At 35.6% G+C, this 16805-nt stretch overlaps 1 protein-coding gene and 1 non-coding gene across 4 annotated transcripts in view; one reads left to right on the forward strand and one right to left on the reverse strand.

Annotated features, from left to right (window-relative positions):
- Positions 1-16805, forward strand: part of APLF (aprataxin and PNKP like factor) — an 83390-nt gene that overhangs the window by 23052 nt on the left and 43533 nt on the right. For all 3 annotated transcript variants that reach the window (XR_008289368.1, XM_053200689.1, XM_027072310.2), the window contains 3 exons: positions 1520-1692; positions 11139-11286; positions 11611-11743. Coding sequence is in view for 2 of the 3 variants with exons in the window: in XM_053200689.1 (XP_053056664.1) it covers positions 1520-1692; positions 11139-11286; positions 11611-11743 (454 nt within the window). In the remaining variant the exon portion in view is untranslated. The remainder of the gene's footprint in view (positions 1-1519; positions 1693-11138; positions 11287-11610; positions 11744-16805) is intronic.
- On the reverse strand, positions 9365-9488 carry LOC113603335 (small nucleolar RNA SNORA28). The gene has a single exon (XR_003424913.1). It is a non-coding gene; the product is annotated as a small nucleolar RNA SNORA28 (small nucleolar RNA).

Genomic DNA, 16805 nt, shown 5'->3' on the forward strand with positions numbered 1-16805 from the left:
GGCTTGTGATGTCTTATTAAAGGAATGTAATTAGTTTCTTTTTCCTAAAGTATTTTACCTTTTCTACTTTTAGAATATTATGCCTTAGTAGTTAACATCTTAGCCTTTGAAAACTTAGAACTATGTTATTTAAACTATGTTATTTAATGTTTAGAGATTCACTTGAATGTTTAAGATACTAATGAATAAGAGCATGGTCTTATCTTAGCCTATTAGAAGCAAACCTCGTTTATAGAATATTTGGGGTTCAGGCAGAAGCTATTGATATTTCTATCCTGATTCTTGTCCTTGCTACTTAACATCCCTGACTCTGGTGATCATGGTATACTCAAGGAAGGGGAAGATTCATTTAAAAGTCTGAGGAGTAACGGAAGAATTTCCAAGCCCAGCAGTGTGTACAAGCTCAGAATCTGGTGGCTTGTCCTCGCTCAAAAACCCTAGCCATGAGCCAGAGCCACTTTGAGAGATAAGTTAGGGGTGGTTGGTACTGTAATGAAAGATTTCTAAACATAGTTTAAATTATAACTTGATTTTTAAAAATGAAGCATTCACAACTCTTTTTAGCGATATGGTGTTGCATAAATAGGTGTTACATTGCATGTCCATTCTTATGAAGTCTTGTATATAGTTTCTAAAATAACTCTGACCTATAAAATAATTGCCTACCAAATTTGTATAGTCTCTGTGTTTAATTTCTATCTCTAATCTTTATCTCCACATTTTATTTCACGGCATTCTTTTAACAGATTTAAAAGAAATAGAAATCTTTTCAATTGCAGATACATATAGGAAGGACTTATGGCCAGATCCTCATGAAATTAAATTGCCAGAACTAGATAAATTATATTCATTCTAGCTTTCAAAGTTTTTTTTGTTGTTGTGTGTTTGTTTTAATTTGGGCATGTAGGCAACAATGCTTATTTATTTATTTATTTGTTTGTTTGTTTTTGGACCTTTTGTCTTAATGCTTCTTTTTCTGTATTAATCTACGTTAGAAAACTCCTCAGTGAGGAGCAAAACCAATCAAAACAAGCTATGTTGTTTGCTTGAGAGACTTGATCAAATTCTCTCTTTTCATAGTAGCTTACTTTTTAATCATAGTAAGAAATTACTAGGAGAAAATAAGTATAAAAGAAGCTATCCATTTCCAAGAGATTAGTGAATTACAGATATGAAAGTTAGGGGACTCAGTTTCCATACTGAGAAGTATTTTTCATGTTTCTCTTTCCAATGTCTGAGTGCGCCTCTTAAGCAAAGCAGAAGTAGTTTTTCACCAGGTAATTGATAACTTTGCTTCTTTCTTTGATTCCTAGGGAAATGGGAGGTATATTTTAGTTCTCTTCCCTTTTTTATGTATAGATAATGATTATGGTACTTACAAGTGCCAAATTTGTTAGACTTTTAAGTCTTAAGTTTGTACCAAAATTGTTTTGATACTGAAATTTTGGACCAGTTTGTATTTAGTTGTATTTTTCTCATAATTTAGAGTTATTTCACTATATTCCTTTTTATTTGTTAGATACACACAAATCCATGTTTTTATCAGTCTTCTGAGAAGAGCCAGCTCTTACCATTGAAGAGAAATCTATGGCGCTCGTTGAATCCTGGAGACAGTTTTTCTTTGCTGGTCGACAAATACATTTTTTGTGTTTTCTCTACACACTCTGAAACAGAAATGGAATGTACTTTAAGGTAAGAATGCCTGATGAAATTAAGTAATGGTATTTGTAATCTAATTCCTCAGCCATCCACAAATGCTTCAGTAGAAACCATATTAGGGTTAAACTATATTGGCAATATAGGAGTTACATGTGTGTGTTTGTGTGTGTGTGTGTATTTCTCTAGAAAACATTTGACACTGGAAACTTAGGTCTCAATAGTGATTGCTCACATGCAGTGTGTCTTTTGCCAATGTGTTCAGAATGTATTTTCCATTTAATAGTAACTAGGATAGTTAATTTGAAACCAACTACATTTTCTTAATCTTTTCTTTTAGCTTTTGAAATTTTATTAACGAATTAACCTCTGGCTTAGACTACACTCATATAACTCCTCTTTCTTATAAAAATAACAGAAATATGGGGTGCCTGGGTGCTCAGTTGTTTGAGCATCTGACTCTTGATTTGGTCTCAGGTCATGATCCCAGGGTTGTGGAATCGAGCCCCGCATTGGGCTCCATGCTGTGCATGGAGCCTGCTTAAGATTCTCTCTCCCTCTCAGGGGGTCTGGGTGGCTCAGTCGGTTAAGCGTCTGATTCTTGATTTTGGTTCAGATCATGATCTCATGGTTTGTGAGTTCAAGACTGAAGTAGGGCACCATGCTGACAGCTGAGAGTGCAGGGTCTGCTTGGGATTGTTTCTCTCCCTTTTTTTCTGCTTCTCCCCCACTTGTGCGCGCGCTCTCTCTCTCTCTCTTTCTCTCTCTCAAAATAAGTAAATAAATTTTAAAAGAAAAAAGATTCTCTCTGTCCCTCTGCCCCTCTCCCAGCTCTTTCTCTCTCTCTCTCTCTAAAAAAAGAAAAAAAAAACCCCAGAAAATATAGAATGGAGAAACTGAGGAAATGAGGTATTACAATAAACATCTAATGTAAAGTTAAAATTAATGCACTCCTTTTGTTCAGGCAGTCATTAGCAGATTATTTACTGCTGTTTCAGCTTTTATAGAGTACATAAACTGGACTTATAGAAGTAAATGGACAGAAGTATAGAGTGTGTTTTGTGATCATAGTAGTATTAAATTAAAAATCAATAACAATACAGGGGCGTCTGCGTGGCTCAGTTGGTTAAAGCGTCTGACTCTTGATTTCAGCTCAAGTCAGGCATGATCTCACTGTTTGTGAGTTCAAGCCCTGAGTCAGGCTTCATGCTAACAGTGTGGAGCCTGCTTGGGATTCTCTCTCTCTGTCTCTCTCTGTCCCTCCCCCACTCTCTCTCTCTTAAAATAAGTAAATAAACTTAAAAATTAAAAAAAATCAATAACAATAAAATAGAAAAATCTCCCCAAACTTAAAATTAAAGGGCATACTTCTGAATAACTTATATGTCTAAGAGAAATCACAAGGAAAATTAGAAAACATTTTGGGGCACCTGGGTGGCTCAGTCAGTTAAGCATCCGACTCTTGGTTTTGGCTCAGCTCATGATCTCATCGTTCGTGAGTTTGAGCCCCATGCGGGGCTCCTAGCTGACAGTGCAGATGGACCCTGTTTGGGATTCTCTCTCTCCCTCTCTTCCTGCCCCTCCCTTGCATATGCACACACACACAGTCTTTCTCAAAAATAAATAAACTTAAAAAATAAAAAAAGAAAAGATTTTGAACAAATACTGAAAACAGCATAAAAATTTGTGAGGTGAAGTAGAGGGAAATTTATATTAAATGCCTGTATTAGAAGAGAAGAAAGTTATAAAACCAATGATGTGTGCTTCTCCTTTAAGAAGATAGGCAGACAGGAGCAAATTAATGCCAAAGCAAATAGAAAAAAGGAAATAAGAGTAAGACTAGGAGTCAGTGAAATAAAAATAGACAAATAACAAAGAAAATCAACAAAACCAAAAATTGGTTCTTTGAAAAGATTAATAAAATTGGTAAACTTAGGCTGCCCAAGAAAAAAATGAACAAAATGAAAAAAATACAAATTATCAATATCAGAAATAGAATAAATCTATCACTAGTGATTTTACAGACCTTAAAAAAATAATGAAGAACTATTATTTAAAACTTTATGCCAGTGAATTTGACAGCCTAAATGAATGAATGCATTCCTGGGAAAACATAATTTACCAAAATTAATACAGGAAGATATAGAAAATCTAATGAATTTTTTATTTATTAAAGAAATTGAATTTACAATTTAAGAATTTGCCACAAGGACCTTCACTAGTGAGTTCTATGAACTTTCAAGAAAGTAATACCAATACTATACTCTTCTCCTCCAAATAGAAGAGGGTATACATTCTCACTCATTTTGGGAAGCTTCCATAATCCTGATACCAAAATCAGACAATAACATTACAAGAAAACTAGACCAATATTCCTCATAAGAATATAGAGAAGTCAAATCCAGCAATTTGTAGAAAGGGTAATATACCATAACCAAGTGGAATTTGAAGACCACAAGGTGGATTTATCATATAAAAATCAATGAATTTCACTGCGGCAGATTGAAGAATTGTCATTTCAATTGATGCTTAAAAATAGCTTTGACAAATTCAACACCTGTTCATGATTAAAAAAAAAAAAACAGAAAAAGAAGGAAACTTCTTTGTATAAAAAAAATTGTCTTTATTTACAGATGACATGATTGTGGACTTAGAAAATGCTGAGGTATCTACTCTAAGAAGCGAAACAGTACCTGCTGTATGATTACATTTATATTACGTTCTATAATAAACTAAACTATGATGGTAGTGGTTATTTCCAGAGGCACAGGCAAACTTTTTGGTGATGAACATATTCTGTGTCTCAATAAGAGTTTAGGTTACATGGATGTATGCATTTGTCAAAAATGACCAAATTGTGCACTTCAGATCTGTGCATTTCAGTAAATATAAATTACATCTACAATTCTTAAACTAGTGAATGAAAAGAAATTATGTGAGGAAATGTTTTTTGATTTGTTAAATTCAGTAACCTTTGCTTGCCACTTTACATATCTTCCTATTCTTTTTCTCTTATCACACATGTAGAAAGAACATTATTTTTAACCAGCTGTTGACCAGAGAAATATAAAGAACTAATTTTTTTGTTACACTAAATTTCCACAGTAGAATTATATGCTTTTTAAAATAATTTATTTTTATTTATTTTTATTTTAGAGAGAGTGCAAGGAGGGAGAGGGGCAGAGAAAGAGAGAGAGAGAGAGAAAGAGGGAGAGAGAATCTTAAGCAGACTCCATGCTCAGCACAGAGCTTGATGTGGGATTCCATTTCACTACCCTGGGATCATGACCTGAGCCAAAATCAAGAGTCAGACACTCAGCCGACTGAGCCACTCAAATGCCCCTATATACTTTTTTTAAAAATCTGGAAAATATTGCACATCTGTGTAAAACAAAATACAGTCATTGCCTCATACTTAAAGTATTATATGTCAACTTTAATTTTATATATATATATCCATTCAAACAGGCTTGTCCCCTTAACGTGAAAGACCAGTGCTGTAACTCAGATAAATCAGATTGTGGGAAGAGTGAATTTTGAACGTTTGTTGTGGGGCGCCTGGGTGGCTCAGTTGGTTAAGCGTTCGACTTTGGCTTGGGTCATGATCTCACAGTTCGTAGGTTTGAACCCCACATCTGGGCTCTGTGCTGACAGCTCGGAGCCCGAAGCCTGCTTCAGATTCTGTGTCTCCCTCTGTCTCTGCCCTTCCTGCACTCGTGCTCACTCGCGCTCTCTCTTTCTCTCAAAAATAAACAAGCATTAAAAACAAATAAAAAAAACCTTTGAATGTTTGTAGTATTGATAAAAGTTAAGAATACAACCCACTTTAGCAGCACTGTACTTTTTGTAGGCTATTTATTATGAGTAGTAGTATCTGGTGTACTGTTGGTATCAAGCTATGTGTTGAAAGAGGTAATAAGTATTTTGTGTATGCTTTGGTAATCGTGTGCCTAGGTTAGGGTAACCAGATTAATTGTGTTATTTTATATTTGAAAATTAAATGTTCTGCTTTTAGCTTACTGGTGCAAAATTTCTTTCAGGGTGTTGATTTCACTTTTAGCTTTTTCCAGTTTATGATTTAGAGTTTTCAGGTACTTCCATAATACATTGGATTTCTGATGTGTAATCGTCATTTTTAGTGCTTTTTATGTTTACAATTCGTATATGATTTCTTTTTTTATTTTAGGGAGAGAGGGTGGGAGATGGGGGAGAGGGACAGATGGGGAGAGAGAATCTTAAGCAGGCTCCACACTCCGTGCAGAGCGTGACACAGGGCTCCATCACACAATGCTGGGATCATGAATCAAGAATTGGATGCTCAACCAACTGAGCCACCCAGGTGCCCCTATGGTTTTTAAAACTTATTTCTAAATCCAGCTCATTTATGTTAGTAGCATTTTTTATATTAAAGATGAAAAATACATGGTTTATATTTAACTCTAATTTGGAGTTTATTTTTAAGATTTAAGAATAACTTAATTGCTAAAACAGGCTTTAAAAAGAAGAATAGGGGCACCTGGGTGACTCAGTTGATTGAGCATCCAACTTCAGCTCAGGTCATGATCTCACAGCTTGTGAGTTCAAGCCCCACATCAGGCTCTGTGCTGACAGCTCAGAGCCTGGAGCTTGCTTCAGATTCCGTGACTCCCTCTCTCTCTGCCCATCCCCTGTTCATGCTCTCAAAAATAAGCATTAAAAAAATAATAATAAAGAAAAAAAAAAGAAGAATAGAGCTTTTTGTGCTACCCAAGGAGGGGTTCATACAGTGTTGTTCTGCAAGCATGCCCTTTGGGGTCCCCAACATCCCCCAAAGCCACCGGAAGTAGCTTCCTGCTGGAGTGGGGGATTTCTGTCATTATTTAAAGGGAAGCTTTCACAATATCTGGAGCCCTTGATGTCCTACAAATGAAGAAGAAGGATATTCTCAAATTCCTTGTAGCAGGATCCACTTTGGTGGCACCAATCTTGACTTCCAGATGGAACAGTGTATTTACAAAAGGAAAAGTGATGGTATCTGCATCATAAATCTGAAGAGAACCTAGGAGAAGCTTCTTCTGGCGGTTTGTGCCATTGTTGCCATTGAAAACCTGGCTGATATGTCATATCATCCAGGAATACTGCCCAGTGAGCTGTGCTGAAGTTTGCTGCTGTTGCTGGAGCCACTCCTGTTGTGGCTGTTTCACTCCTGTCTTCCTAACCAGACCCAGGCAGCCTTCTGGGAGCTGAGACTTCTGGTGTTTACTGATCCCAAGGCTGACCACCAGCCTTTCACAGAGGGGTCTTAAGTTAACCTGCTTACCGTTGCTGTGTGTAAGACAGACTCTCCTCTGCACTATGTTGACATTGCCATCTCTTGAAACAACAAGGGAGCTCACTCAGTGGGTCAGATGTGGGGGATGGGAAGTTCTGTGCATGCCTGGAACCATTTCCCATGAACAGCATTGGGAGGTTATGGCTGATCTGTGCTTCTACAGAGATCCTGAAGAGATTGAAAAGGAAGAGCAGGCCACTGCTGAAAAGGCTATGACCAAGGAGGAATTTCAGGGTGAATGGACTGCTCCAGTTCCTAAGTTCACTGCCACTCAATCTGAAGTTGCAGACTGGTCTAAAGGTATGCAAGTGCCTATTCAGCAGTTCCGTACTGAAGACTGGGCCATTCAGCCCTCCACTGAAGACTAGTTTGCCGCTCCCATTGCTCAGGTGACTCAATGGGTAGGAACAACCACCAAGTGGTCTTAAGCTACTCTTCCACAAAGGCAAACAAAATGGAAATAAGGTTAATGGAAAATAAACAGTTCCTAAAAGTTGGAAGAAAAAAAGTTGGAGGATTCACACTTCCCAATTTCAAAACCTACTACAAAGTTAGAGTAATGAAGACAGTATGATAGTAGCTTGAAAAAACACATGTAGATCAGTGAAATAGAATTGAGGGTCCAGAAATAAGTCCTTATATTATGGCCAACTGATTTTTGACAAGATTGTTAAGACAATTAAATGGGGAAAAGAATAGTCTTCTCAACAAATGGTGTTGGGACAACTGGATATCCACATGCAAAAGAATGAAGTTAGACTCCTACCTCACACCATATAAAAATGGACTTAAAATGGATCAGAGACCTAAATATTAGAGCTAAAATTATGAAATCCTTAGGAAAAAACACAGGTGTAAATCTTTGTGACTTTGGATTAGGCAGTGATTTCTTAGATACAACACCAAAAGCACAAGCAAAGCAAACATAGATCACTGCACTTCATCACAATTAAAAGCTTCCTATCTTCTAAGACACCATTAAGATTTCTCTCACAGAATGAGAGAAAATATTTGCTAATCATATGTCGGATAAGGAATTTATATCCAGAATATATAAAGAACTCTTGCAATTCAACAGTAAAAAGGCAAATAAACCAATTAAAAAATACATAAAGGATTTGAGTAGACATTTCTCCAAAGAAAATATCCAAATGGCCAATATCCAAACTCATGGAAAGATATTCAACATGATTGGTCATTAGGGAAATGCAAATCAAAATCACAATGAGGTATTACTTCACGTCCACTAGGATGACTATACTTAAAAAGATAATAACAAGTGTGGGCAAGGATGTAGAGAAATTGAAATGCTTATACACTGCTTGTGGGTTTGTAAAATGGATACAGCCTCTTTGGAACATATTCTGACAGTTCCTCAAAATTTTAAATATATAATTACATGTGGTCCAGCAATTCCACTCTGTCCATACATGGGACAGAAAACATCTGTCTACACAAAAACTTGTATAGTTCCACTTATATGAAATGTGCAGAAAATGTAGATTCATAGAGACAGAAGGTAGTCTAGTGGTTGCCAGGGGCTGGAGGGAAAGGGAATGGGAGGTGACTACTCATACACACAGGATTTCTTTATGAGGTGATGAATATGTTCCAAAATTCGATACTAATGATGGCTGCATTACAGATTAACTTTGTAAATATCCTAAAAACCAGTAAATTTTATGTATGCTTTAACAGGATGAATTTTATTGTTAAGTGAATTATGTCTCAATAAAGCTATTTAAATTTTTTTTTTCAACGTTTGTTTATTTTTGGGACAGAGAGAGACAGAGCATGAACGGGGGAGGGGCAGAGAGAGGGAGACACAGAATCAGAAACAGGCTCCAGGCTCTGAGCCATCAGCCCAGAGCCCGACGCGGGGCTCGAACTCACGGACCGCGAGATCGTGACCTGGCTGAAGTTGGACGCTTAACCGACTGCGCCACCCAGGCGCCCCTCAGTAAAGCTATTTAAAAAGATAACTCAGTTACCTTTATTATACTGTATTTAGATAAGTTTCCAAGTTTTAATTTTTGCATGTAGCAAACTCTGGTAACCCTGCATTATAAATCCTGTGATAGTTGATTGCTTGTAGAAGTCTTTGAAGATAAAATAAAAATACAGTTATATCACAGTGACAGTGTTTGATATTTAAATAAAAGTGTAATAAAATAATTTGTACTTTGACCTATTTGGAACTAAATGTTAATTACAATTTTGTTCTGGGATTGGATTTTTTTGTTGTCACATTTATTCTTGGTAAATATTAAGCAAAAATTATCTGTGATCCATAGGGCGTGTTTATGTTAGTCTTGAATTTATGCCACAATAGAAAATAAATGAAATGGAATGGATATTGTTGCTTAATTTCTTTCTTTCTTTTTTTTTTTCCCCCTCACTGTTTAAGTCTGTATAACAGTTGGTCTCATGGAGGAGAACACTGGAATAGGTTAGACTTTCTTGCTATAGCCAGCTCCAATTGCATCAGACAACTTCAATCATCTGACACAGAGTGTCACAACTATAAATTGTGAAAAGCTATTGCGCTAGTGAATTTTTCTTAATATTTTTCAGATTAAATATGAAGAAAATTTGGGGAAAAATAGTTGTTTGGAAGCACACCTGTGTCCTCTGAGTAAAATGGATCTGGATATTAGAAGAGGAGTGAGGTATCATAGATGGAATAATCATTCATTTTCAGTCTTTATCTCCAGCATCTGGCACAGTACCTGACACACCATAGGTGTTTTAAAAATATTGAATGAAAAGGCACAGCATAGGGAATACAGTCAATGATATTATAATAGCATTGTATGGTGACAGACAGATGGTAGCTACACTTGGGATGAGCATAGCAATTTGGAAAAGTTGAATCACTATGTTGTACATCTGAAACTAATGTAACATTGTGTGTCAACTATAGTCAAAAGAATTTAAACAATATTTATTGAATGAACAAACACTGTCACGTTGCACCGTGATTTAGTCTAAGTTTTTCTCTTTTGGCTGATTTCTGCCATTGAAATTCAAGTCTGCCTTTGAAAGAGATTATTCACATATAAGAAATACTCGAACAAAACAAGCCATTAACTGTTATCTTCTCAGCTAGACACATTTCTGAAATCTTCTATCTTCTGTTTTTATACACAGTGAAATCCATCCCTTTTAAATGTATAATTCAGTGTACTCTGATAAATGTATGTGGTTATGGAAGTTCTACCACAGTGAGTGAGATAGAGAACATTTCCATTTCCCCAGAAAGCGCCCTCATGCCACTCTGTAGTCATTCCCCTCACCCCACGCTGGGCCTGGGCATCCAGATCTGACTTCTGTCCCTGTAGCTTTACCTCTTCAGAATGTCATATGAATGGAGTTATATGATATGTAGCCTTTTGTGTCAGCTTCTTTGACTTCGCAAAATGCCTTTGAGATTCATCCATGTTGTTGTATATCAGTTTTCCTTTTTATTTCTGAGTAGTATTTCCATCTATACTTTCAAATTTTCAAAAAAGTACGTTTGTTGGATTGTCTCTAAGCATATTTAATGAATAATGACCCATCAGCTTTGGATGATCTTCGTGCACTTTGCAGCAAGCGCGAGGTAGTTGGTTCTGCTAAGTATGTTCCACATATGACTGTAGATGCTCCTGTGTCAGAACATTTAGCTTCCAGTTGGACTACAGGTTTGGGGAGATTTTACAAGTGGCTGTCCTGTCCAGAACTCCAGTAGTAGCCATGTGTGAACATGACATTAGGATTTTATTTATTTTTTTCTCCAAAGCCAAACTAGCTTAGCTGATATTTTTGCAGTTTGCATTTTCTCTTTGGATGCTGGGTGCTGATCTTAACTTTTATGGGCTATCTGACAAATACTAAGTAAATAGCTCTTAAGCTTTAAGAGAGATGGCCACTACCCATCTTCATAAATAGCTGTGCTACTAGGCCCATGATTCAGAAAGATAAATGCATTTTATGCTGATACAGCAGGCAGAAGATGAAGAACATATTTTCATCTATATATTTTATTCTAGTATACTATGGTCTGCTTTTTTGTCTTGCTAAGGCCAAGAAAAGAACACAATTCATTAGTCAGATGTCCTTGGGAGAATCACATTTATAATGACGTGGTATCATAGAAGTGTTTTAAATGATTTTTATTTTATTTTTATAGAAATAGTCAGATGCTTGATGAAGATAATATTCTAAATGAAACACCAAAATCATCCTCGGTTAATTCGCCTGATGAGACAACTGGTAACCCACAGCTGGAAAGAAGCACAGAAATAGCTAAGACCCAAACTGCCACTGCAAATAGTGAGGTGAGAAATTTAAGACCCCGTCCATTTGTAACATATTCCCTACTTCAAGAAGAGAAAACACACCTGAAATTAGCCATATCATGACAATATTACTGGCATTGCCATTTTTAGGTTAAGTTAAATAGAATAGCTCAGAATAGAGTTTAGTCTAACACATCAACTAATAGAGATAATGAATTTCTTTCTTTGTGAAATTTAACTAATTCAGTCCACGGTTGCAGATAGGTTTTTTTTAATGGTAGTTTTCTGCAAAGTAAATAATCTTACAGTTTCACTAAGGCTGAATGATTATTTTTAGTAACTAATATATAGATGCCTTTTTAGTGTTTCCTAGGTGAAGGTAGAGACATCAGTAAGCAACAGTCTAACCCTGCCCAGAGGAGAAGAATCCTGCCAGCATGGATGTTAACAGACAATCGAAGTGACCAAGACCTTTCAGCACCAGCCAGCAGTGGGGGTAGGTTTTGTTTAGAAAACAGTAAGCAGAATTTGGAACTTTTTCTGAACTCATGGAGATAGACTAGTGGTTGTGTTAGTGTATAACTTAGCCTAACGTTTTTAGATGCGTACGTGAAGTCTAATTTAAAACATAAATTATTATTTTATGCCATTTATCATATCTATCATATACCATCCTGCTAATTACCATTTGATTTAACAAGTGCTATTTATCTTATGTGCTAGACTTATGTTAATATAGATTTTCAAACATACCTGTTGTTGTTGTGTCAACCATGACAGGACATAAAAGGCCAGTACAGTAAGAGCTTTCTAAATTAATTTAATTAAATAAAAAACTGCCGAGCACACAATATTATGAGCAGGAAAATTCAAAGAAGGGGGCACCTCTGCCCTGGCACAGCTCACTGTCATGGCAGATACCACAATGATTTATGTCACCTGCTGGGCATTTCCATTGAATCAAGATGATTAAAACTAGGTCTGGTAGGATTAGAGTGACTTCATGGGAAAAGTAGGTTATATATTATGTATTGTGGGAGATGTGATCTGGAGAATTTTCATATCTAAACCTAAGATTTCCTGGTAAGAGTTTTATAGTGGTTTTCAATCTCCAAGACCCATCATTACATATGTAATATGTTTTTATCAGTAACATTTCTCATTAAGCGTGGTAATTCCTCAGTTGGCAGGAAGGAAATGGGGAGTGGGGAATGGTACTGGAGAGGGGGCAGGTACTTTCTCTCAGTAGAACAATTTCTCTAATATAGAAAGAATAACTTTACTTGACCAAAATTTGGACCGATGTGAACTGCCTCCCTGCAAGCAAGTCCTTTTCTTTCAGAGTTGTTTTGCATGGTACCTGCTTTTGTGCTGCCACTATTATATTGCCTTTAATAGTCCAAAATATATTTGGCTGCAAATTAAAAATAGCTGTTAACTTTCACTAGCTAGATGTACCATGTAAAATCTGAAGCACCTTTCTGAGTACTTCACCTTAAACATGCAAAGGAAAACAATTTGACATTGATTTGGATAGGAATATTATATAATACACAGTGTTCTTAAAATGCTAAAGCTTCAAAATAAGATAGAAAAGTGTTTGGATTCTGACATGGATTCTTTCTTGTAAACAGACTTTGGGGGTAGTTGTAAGAACAAAGTTAGGTTACTTGTTTCCTTCAGAGACACGAAGATTTAGAAGTACCTGTAGGACAGTTTAGTACTTGAATCCAGCTAGTTAAAAATCAAAATAATTTGACTTTCTCTGCTGTGTAGTTTATAATTATCATTATTGTTGTTGTTTTATTTGTTTAAGTAATAAATCATCCAGGTCAATGTATCAATGCTAGAGATTTAAAAAAATCAATTTCTAGGATGCATTTTGGACTCATTTAGATGTCGGTTACTTTCTTAAGTCTTTTGCAGGTTTAGTACTGTACTTTGTTCATTCATATCTCTTTAGATGGTCTGATTAACGTGATGTTTTAGAGCCTTTTGTGTCATTAGGTACAGAACAGATGATGTAAACTGATGTTAAATGACTTCTCCAAGATCACGTAATGAATCCCAGAGCCGTAATTGAGACCTAGCTCTGGCTGAGAGCTTTAAAGCCCATGCTCTGAGCAGTGTCACTATACTGCCCCACAAATTTACCCTCCCTATGTTCTGGTGTTTTTATTCTTTTCTTTTTTAATATGCTCTTGCATCCTCTCCTAGATCTTTTCTCAGTTTAACTCTTGGTTTAATCCTTAAATGTACCTGAATGTTTGTTGTGTTCAGGCTGTCCTTTTGTTTTTTGGCCAGAATAGTTCTAGATTATTTTCTGGGTCCCCAGATATTAGCCCTTGGAAATTATCATGAGTTTCTCAGGCCTGGGCTAAAATTTTCTCTGTGTCCCTTGGTGATTGGCAAGTGAATAGATTTGGGCATGGCTGTCAGAGCCTGCCCTCTCCTGACTGCCAGTCATCCCTGTTCCCTCAGCCTTCTAGGCTCTAGGAGTAGTCACAATTCCTGGGCTAGGGTATTCTTGCTAGATTGAAAAAGGAGCTTTTATAGTTTCACTGGTGTCTGCTACTCTGCAGTACCCTTCTTCTCCCGTCTTCTAACCCTCCAACATGGAGTCAAGAAAGGTGGCACATGCTGAAAAAGATTGAAGTAGTCCCCAAATCATCTGGTTTGCATTTAATTTTGTACTCTGAATATTTTCCACATGACTGCTCAATGCAGACTGTAAATGCTGAACTGACATTCTATTAATTCGACTATAGTGTAAAATTTACTTAAAGTGCTAGTTATTCTGTTTACTTTATTTCCAACAGCCCTGCTCAATTATCTAATTAACTCTAGTAGTTTTGTAAGTCTCTCAGATTATCTAGCTGTATAGTCATATCTGCAAAATTATGACAGTTCTGGCTCTTCTGCTCTACTGCTTTTAAAACATTTTTAGTTAATGAACTAGACCCTATAAATTTTGAATAAAGTGGATAAAATTGGCATCTCTATCTTATTCCCGATTTTAATAGGAATTCTATTAGTGTATCAGCTTTAAAATGATTGGAATTCAGTTCTGATACTCTGTCATTTTTAGGATGTTTTATTTCTTTATTTTTCTTTCAGGAATAACTGTTGAATTCTTTGACAAATTTTCTGATATAGAAATAGTCCTGTCAAGGGGTGGGTGGGGACAGAGAAACGGGAGGGCATAGGTGAGCAGTGGGGTCAGGGCCGGGCTATAAACAAAAAAGAAAAAACAAAAAGAAATAGTCCTGCATTTTCTTGTGTCAGTGTAGTTAGTGATGTTGGTAGATTTCCTAATGTGCCATGCTTGGTTTCCTAGAATAAGTTTAATTTATCATGATGGCTTATTATTTTTAAGTTGTGTTAGGTTAGAGTTGCTTAGTTTAGGACATTTGTATCTATATTCCTAAGTGTGATTAGTATTTTTCTCCTTGTGTGCCATCTATGTCAGATTTTAGCGTTGAGCTATGTCAGTGTTGTACAAAATGAATTAGGAGATTTTTCCATGTATGCTCAAGGACAGTTTGAATAACAGAAATACCTCTTCCTTTAAAGATCCTTTTTACATCACAATCTGGGTCTGGTTTCTATTTTAAGTAGTTGATAATTCCAGAGTAGGAATAGATAAGTTAGACCAGTAAAAAATGAACAGAACACTGAGAAACAGACCAAAATAACATACAGTTAATATATTCAAAATTATTAGATTAAATTGCTCAGGAAATGATGCATTGTTATTATAAATAATGTTGGGAAAATTAGCTTTCTATTTGGAAGACAACAATATTAGAGCACTACCTCATACCATGTTCTTAAATAAATTTTTATTGAGTTAATAATCTTAATGTAAAAATTAACTATTAAGGCATTTGAAGAATATATGGGGACAATATTTTTATTACTTCTGGGGAGCTTTCTTAAGATGGTAGGGAGCCCAGAACCATCAGGGAAAAATTGACAGGTACATTCAGATTAAAAATGAAAAAAAAAATTTGTGTGCATAAGACACTTATAAACAAAGTTAAAGGGAAATAGCAAAGTGGCAAACCTACTGGCAGATATTATCTGTCACCCTTATAAAAGGTAGAAGGTTTTAAATAATTATTTAGTAACAAAAAAGAAGGTAAAACTCAGAAATTTGGGGCATACTACAGAAGAATCGTTAGGCAACAAATATATGACTACTTTGGCAGCATCTCTTACATATTTAAGTATACAACACTCTTGGATCCGGAAATTCCAATTCTGTGTCTTTATCCCACAAAAATGATAGCATTTATTATTTTAGTCATGTGTGTGTTTGCGCATATGTATTTGTATATTTGGTTAACCTTAGGAAGTTGGGAAGGATACACTTCAAATTGTTAATGTAACTGTTACGGTGGTTCTTTTGGAGGATAAAGTTGGATGGTTGTAATTTTAATGACATCTGCATATAGCTGTTAGTATAACAGCTCATACAAGTAAATGAAACTAGTAATATTAAAAATAATTTGTTTTAAGTTATTTTCTTTTAGATTGTGATCATTTAACTGTACCCATTTGGGACGTAGAAAAGTATTTGCTATGCCAGATATTATGATTATTATGAGCTAATTAAGCTGTTTATTTTATATACTCTTTGTAAAGAGCATTTTTACAGCAGTATCAAAATGGCTTCTTCCTATGCAAAAAGAAATTAGCTCTGGTCCTTAGAAGAATATTTGTAGTAGAAAATTTGGAATTTTGAAGAATATTTTAAATATATATTTTTTAAGCTTAGGATTTTATGTACATGTGTGACACTTGGAATGTGGTAAACTGCCATTTGGGCAGATGTTGTATCTTGCTTAATTTACATTTTTGGTTCTTAGCGTAGTAAGCAGTACCATTAGTTGATTATTTCTCTTGATTTGACTAATTCTTATCTCTTGTAGCATTTAGACATTTGCTGCATGAAGCTGTGTAGTCTTAGTCTTATTCCTCACAGTTTCTAAAATGATATGAAATCTTCCTAATTTAGATTCAAAGCAAATACTTAAGTAATTTAGGCAGTTCAGTTATTGAAAAGTTTATTCATAAATTTCTTATATAAATACATTATATTTATATTGGTTCAATTGATTTTCCTGTTAAATAATATGGACAGTATTTCTTTCCTTACTTATTTCAGACCACTTGAATATCCTTTAGTTCAGATCTGAGCAAACTACAACCCACGAGCCAAATCTGGCATGCTGCCTGTTTTTGTCAATAAAGTTTTACTGGAATACAGCCATGCTCATCCATGTGTGTTTTGTCTGTGGCTGATTTGCATTCTAAAGGCAGAGGCTGGTAGTTGTGACAGACACTGTATGGCCAATGGAACTTAAAATATTTATGTCTGGCTTTTTGTAGAAAAATTTGCTAAACCGTGCTTTAGAACATTAGAATAGTCACTGTGGATTGCGTTACAAAACCTCTCTTCAGGCTCTCAAGGGAACCTTTGGGTCAATTCTGTCTTTTTTTTTTTTCTTTTAATTCTCAGAAAATAATTTATTAAAATGTATCAATCACATGGT

Source organism: Acinonyx jubatus, chromosome A3 (genome assembly GCF_027475565.1).
Source record: "Acinonyx jubatus isolate Ajub_Pintada_27869175 chromosome A3, VMU_Ajub_asm_v1.0, whole genome shotgun sequence".
Classification (NCBI taxonomy): Eukaryota; Metazoa; Chordata; class Mammalia; order Carnivora; family Felidae; genus Acinonyx; species Acinonyx jubatus.